Source organism: Octopus bimaculoides, chromosome 30 (genome assembly GCF_001194135.2).
Source record: "Octopus bimaculoides isolate UCB-OBI-ISO-001 chromosome 30, ASM119413v2, whole genome shotgun sequence".
In the NCBI taxonomy this organism is placed as follows: domain Eukaryota; kingdom Metazoa; phylum Mollusca; class Cephalopoda; order Octopoda; family Octopodidae; genus Octopus; species Octopus bimaculoides.
The window spans coordinates 2725187-2732034 of NC_069010.1; the positions used below are offsets into that span (position 1 = coordinate 2725187).

Here is a 6848-nt window from a genome sequence, read left to right on the forward strand (position 1 = left end):
GATGTCGCATGGTCAAAATTAACGCGAGTTATTTAGACATTGACAAATTTATTAAAATATTTGGCTGAAGATCGGAATGAGGTAATTTCATACCACTAACCGTGAAACGTCGTACCAAATTAATTAAAGGCAGGTTTGTTTTTTACTCTTCTCTTCTGTTTTTTGTTCTGTGTGTACCATAAATATCGCTATCAATTAGAGAAAAATTTGTAGTTTTGGAATCAGTAGTTCTTTGGCTGCTGTTTCTGAATTTCTCAGTATGTTGGAGAAGCAGGATACTGCTAATCCCTATATATTTATGATTATAAATGGTTTTACCGATAAGGTTTTTTCATACTGAGCTACCCGGCAAAATTGTTAATTATTAATTTTTATTACTAATTGACGATTCCCTGCCCTGTATATCTATCTCTATATATATATATGCATGTATATATATATATATATTTGTGTGTATATATATGTATGTGTATATGTACACTGATTAAATCCAGCCTCTCACATTTACCCTACAATGTCGTTTTAAAAACAAACAATCACATCTTTGAAATCTCAAAGCTATGAGATAATAAAGGATTAATTCAAAACAAGATCAGATCCAGCCTCTCACGCTTACCCTACAATGCCATTCTAAAAACAAACAATCACATCTTTGAAATCTCGAAGCTATGAGATAATCCAGGATTAATTCAAAAGAATGTGAATAGATAAGCATTACATTTCACAAAGTAGTCTGACTGCTAAAGGGTTAATAAATAAAAAGGTATTTCTTATATCTAATCAATAATTATATTTGAAGCAATCTATCTTATTAGCTTGTCTTTAAAATGTTTTTGTTGCTTACTTCCCATCAAGATGGTTCCAAGATCACATTGAAGGAAACTATAACCGGTGATGATGATGATGATGGTGGTGGTGGACATTCATACAAGAAGAATGCAGCTGATCTAAAAGTAAGTTTTAAAATTTCTCACCAGTTTTGGTTCTTAGTATCATGGTCAGTGTTTTTTTTTACCTTTCTTATTATGTTCTGAGTTCAAATTCCTCCAAAGTCGACTTTGCCTTTCGTCCTGTAAAAGTTTTGATAGTTGTCATAGAGACTTTAGTCTCTCTCACCTTTCAACATAATTATAAATTGAAGAGACATTAGAACAATTAACAATATAATAAAAAGGTTTTTTATTTATGATGATGCTTGGTTATACAATTCCTGTCATTCAGCTTAGCAGCCGCTGATTAATTTGTAATTGGTATTGGAAGGTTAAGGGCTTTCTTGATGCCTGCCAGAGAAGCAAGTAGCTATCACATCAATAGCATCATGGTGAAAAGTGCTTCGTGGAGGAGCGTGGTGTTGTCATGTAGAAGGTCTGAGCTCAACTCCCTGAGATAATGAAAGTAACTGCTTAAGTACGAGTTTTACTATGCATGCGCAACTCGAGGGGCTTCCGGTGGTGAAGTCCCCTGCGCATGCGCAGAATAGTACTTCCTCAATGGCGGCTATAATTTCGTGCCACTACAGTCCTTTCGGGGTTAATGAATTCAGTACCAGTGAAACGCTGGGGTCAATGTAATCAACTAGTTCCCTCCTCCAAAATTTCAAGGCCTTATGCCTTCACTACAAAGAATTATTATTACCTCTGCGTCCGTGGACAAGATATCTCAGGAACTGCTGGCTGGATTCGGATGAAACTTTCAGGGATGTTTGGCCTCATGACTGGCTCAAACTGATTAGATTTTGGGATCGATCCAGTACCGAACAATGTTTCTGGATTATTTTTCCAGTTTTTTAACTTAATTTTTGAGAATGGTCAGGTTCATTTTTAGTATTTTCATTTGTGAGAGCAGTCCAGTTTATTTCAGATATTCTCATTTTAAAAATCATCTCTGGCTAATCATTGAGAGGATGTTGGGGTTGCCTTGATGGAGGTTTGCGCTCTCCAAGAGCTCTTGTTATTATTATTAAGGTGACAAGCTAACAGTGTTGTTAGCATGCCTGGCAAAATGCTTAGCATTTCATCCGTTTCCACGTTTGGAGTTGAAATTCTGCTGAGTTCGACTTTGCCTTCCATCCTTTTGGGGTCGATGCAATCAACTAGTTCCCTTCCCCAAAATTTCAGGCCTTGTGCCTTTAGTAGAAAGGAGTATTAATTAAGATGGCAAGCTGGCAGGATCGTTAGCACACTGGGCAAAATGCTTAGCAGTATTTTTGTCTGTCCTTACATTCTGAGTTCAAATTCCACCAAAGTTGATTTTGACTTTCATTCTTTTGGAGTCAATAAATTAAGTAGCAGTGAAGTTCTGGGGATCGGTGTGGTTGACTTAACTCCTCACCTAAATTTCAGGCCTTGTGCCTACAGTAGAAAGGATTATTATTATTATTATTATTATTATTATTATTATTATTATTATTATTATTATTATTATTATCATTAAAGTGGTGAGTTGGCAGATTTGTTAGCGGCATTTCGTCTGTCTTCACGTTTGGATTTCAAATTCCGCCGAGGGTGACTTTGCCTTTCATCTTTTCAGGCTCGATAAATTAAACACCAGTCCTCTCCCCCAAAATTTCAGGCCTTATGCCATTAGTAAAAAGGATTATTATTATTATCAAGATGGTGGGCTGGCAGAATCATTAGCATACTGGGCAAAATGCTTAGCGGCATTTCGTCCATCTTTACCTTCTGAGTTCAAATTCCGCCAAGGTGGACTTTGCCTTTGTGTTCCATGTATAATGTGTCGCATTTGATGTGCCAGGTATTTTGTTGTACCATGTCTGATGAACCATAGCTTTATGTTTCATCTATTACATGTTATGTCTGATATATCGTCTTTTACATGTGTTTGTTGTACCATCCCTGATGAATTATATCTATCTCGACAGATTGTACCTGAAGATGAGGAAGAAGAAGAGCTGAGTGAAGTAAGTACATCAATTCAATATTGATTGTTGATTGTTTTCTCAAATAGCGTCACCTGTGCCCAGCGTCGCCTTTCTGGCACTTGTGCCCGTGACATGTGTAAGGATTTTTAAGCGAGATCGTTGCCAGTGCCCCTGGACTGGCACTTGTGCGGGTGGCACATAAAATACACCATTTTGAGCGTGGCCGTTGCCAGTACCGCCTGACTGGCCCTCATGCCGGTGGCACGTAAAAGCACCTACTACACTCTCGGAGTGGTTGGCGTTAGGAAGGGCATCCAGCTGTAGAAACTCTGCCAAATCAGATTGGAGCCTGGTGCAGCCATCTGGTTTCACCAGTCCTCAGTCAAATCGTCCAACCCATGCTAGCTTGGAAAGCGGACGTTAAACGACGATGATGATGATGATGACAATTTCTATGACCACATTGCCCCTAACATCGGGCCACCTAACTCCACAGACTGCAACCCCCTTGATTATTATGTGTGGGGCACAGTTGAGCAAGAGACCCACAAAACTCCTTGTAACACCAAAGATAAACTGAAGGCAAAGTTTATGTCAGCATTGACCAACTTAAACAAGGCGACTGTCTGGAAGAGTGCCAGGAGATTCCAAAGTCATCTGCAGGTTGTGGTTGAAGCCAATGGTGATTTTATTTGAATAAATTTACTCTTTCGTATTCCAAGAAATTTGCATACAATTTTGGTAAATATATCTTAAAATGAGATGTCAGTGTTATTTATATTTTTGTGTAATTTAGACGACAGTTTAGTCACTGCACCATGTGTGTGTGTGTCTCACTAATTTATTGTGGATGTGTGTGTGTGTGTATTCAGATGCACATATATACACTGGCATCTACACACATGTATGAGTTAATATAAACATGATCGACTGATATTTATGAATGTATGTATTTTAAGCTATTTTCGTTACAAGCTAGCACCACTCAAAATGCACCCAGTACGCTCTGTAAAGTGGTTGACTTTAGGAAGGGCATCCAGCCATAGAGACCAAGCCAAAGCAGACAATTAGGATCTGGTGCAGGTCTCCGGCTGGCCAGCTCCTCTGAAACTATACAACCTGTGCCAGCATGGAAAACAGATATTAAATGAAGCACTCTGTCGGTTACGACGATGAGGGTTCCAGTTGATCCGATCAGCAGAACAGCCTGCTCTTGAAATTAACTTGTAAGTGGCTGAGCACTCCACAGACACGTGTACCCTTAATGTAGTTCTCGGGGAGATTCAGCGTGACACAGTGTGACAAGGCTGACCCTTTGAATTACAGGCACAACAAAAACAGGAAGTGAGAGTGAGAGAAAGTTGTGGTGAAAGAGTACAGCAGGGTTCGCCATCATCCCCTGCCGGAGCCTCGTGGAGCTTTAGGTGTTTTCGCTCAATAAACACTCACAACGCCCGGTCTGGCAATCGAAACCGCGATCCTACGACCGCGAGTCCGCTGCCCTAACCACTGGGCCATTGCACCTCCACATTAAATGAAGATGAGGATGATATAACACACCAATACTGGTTGTCAAGCAGTGATGGTGGAGGACAAACACTGACACACACACGAATATTTATGATGAACTTCTTCCAGTTTCTGTCTGCCAAATCCACTCACAAGGCTTTGGTTAGCTTGAGGCTATAGAAGATGATACTTGCCCAAGGTATCATGCAGTGGAATAGAACTCAGAACCATGTGATTGGAAAGCAGGCTTCTTACCACACAGCTATGGCTGCACCTATAATATGTATGTATTTTTATTTTCAGTCTGGAAGGCTGTTTGTTCGGAACTTACCTTACACCTGTACAGAAGAAGATTTAGAAAAGCATTTCAGCAAATATGGTATGTTTGTTTGATTTTTACTTCTTAATTTTATTATTTAATTAATTAATTTTTTTGTTAATAGTGGCTCCTTAATGGTTTCCTGGCCACCTCTAACAGTGGGTAAACCAGAATGCAGAGCATGATACATATGAGGCAGTTTCTGGGATAGCCATATGATTCTATGAATCCATATATTGCACTACAAATTTATATATATTGCCTCAGAGAGGAACACTGGAAATCTTCGTATCAAGATGCTATATTAATCCACCATTTCAACCCCAAAATTAACAGTTGATTTGGAGATGGGACAGTGATTCCTATGAAAATGTCACTGCAACTATAATCAACATCACAACATTCATCACAACAACCAACGGTTCGCGAGTTGCTGCTAACCCAAATGCCATAATTACACATTTCTTGGACATCTTCCTTCTCAGGATGAGCCTTTGCACCTGAAATGTAAAGGATTTTGTGAAACTTTCTGCATTGTCAGAAGCTTTCTTTATTTTCCTTTTCTTTTTGTACTACAATGCTTCAAGTGAACTATAACACTCATATATACCATATTTTTACATGTACAAGGAACCCTTTTTTGTCAAAAATTAGGTTAAAAAAACATGGAAGTTTCTTAGACATGGGTAGTATTATAATCCCTTACAAAACCTTTTTCTAAATTTTAAGCCCCGCAAAATTAGAGGATTCCTTATACATATTAGAATACTGTATATATATAAACTAAATTCGACGACTGGCACCCATGCCAACGTCGTCTCCTTCATTGGACACGAAACTCAGCTTGCGAAGACTTATTGGGGCAAACGAAAGCGAAATCGAGATAGCACCTGTGCCCAGCGTTGCCTTTCTGACACTTGTGCCCGTGACATGTGTAAGGATTTTCGAGCGAGATCGTTGCCAGTGCCCCTGGACTGGCTCTTGTGCGAGTGGCACATAAAATACACCATTTTGAGCGTGGCTGTTGCCAGTACCGCCTGACTGGCCTTCGTAGGGTTTTCGAGCGAGATCGTTGCCAGTGCCCCTGGACTGGCTCTTGTGCGAGTGGTACATAAAATACACCATTTTGAGCGTGGCCGTTACCAGTACTGCCTGACTGGCCTTCGTGCCAGTGGCACGTAAAAAGCACCCACTACACTCTCTGAGTGGTTGGCGTTAGGAAGGGCATCCAGCTGTAGAAACTATATATATAGATAGATAGGTATATGTGTGTGTGTTTGTGTATTATGGTTACCATTGGTTTCATGTTAAGAATAATATCTTAACAATTTCATCCAGGAATGGTAGCCTTAATACACAGAAATTTTATCCACCAATGCAGTGTTGAGCTCTCATTCTCATTGTTTGACAGTTACATGTGTGTATATGTGTGTATATATATATATATATATTTTATTGGCTTCTACACTGTTCCTGTCTACTAGATTCACTCACAAGGCATTGGTAAGCCCAGGGGTATAGCGGAAATCACTGCCTAAGGTGCTGCACAGTGAAACTGAACCCAAGACCACATGGTTGTAAAGCAAGCTTCTGAACCACACAACTGTGCCTGTGTATATGTTTATATCTTTTTCTCACCTGTCCGTACTCTTATTAATTTTCCAGGTGCATTGGTTGAAGTTTACGTCCCTCTGGACACTGCAACCAATAAAATGAAAGGCTTTGCATTCATCACTTACATGATACCTGAAAATGCAGTGAGGGCATTGACTGAGATGGATGGTACATCATTTCAGGTAAGCAGGGAGCTTATGAAATGGAGTGGCATGGAATGGAAAGGGAGGGGGAATCCTTTAAGTATTATCTGTGAAGGCCCATGGCTCAGTGGTTAGAGTATTGGGCTTGCAGTCATGAGGTAGTGATTTCGATTCCCAGACCAGGTTGTGTTGTGTTCTTGAGCAAGACGCTTTATTTCATGTTGCTCCAATTTACTCAGCTGTAGAATTGAGTTGCAACATCACTACCAGTTTGCCATCACCCCTTCCTTCCTTCCTTATTCATCTATCACCCCTTCCTTCCTTCCTTATTCATCTATCACCCCTTCCTTCCTTCCTTATTCATCTATCACCCCTTCCTTTC

General features: G+C 39.9%; 1 protein-coding gene across 1 annotated transcript in view; it reads left to right on the forward strand.

Moving 5' to 3' along the window:
* The window catches only part of LOC106878274 (probable RNA-binding protein 19), a 50383-nt gene that overhangs the window by 17749 nt on the left and 25786 nt on the right, over window positions 1-6848 (forward strand). The window contains exons 9-12 of the mRNA XM_052978067.1: window positions 856-953; window positions 2882-2920; window positions 4694-4769; window positions 6375-6505. Of these exons, the coding sequence (XP_052834027.1) occupies window positions 856-953; window positions 2882-2920; window positions 4694-4769; window positions 6375-6505 (344 nt within the window). The remainder of the gene's footprint in view (window positions 1-855; window positions 954-2881; window positions 2921-4693; window positions 4770-6374; window positions 6506-6848) is intronic.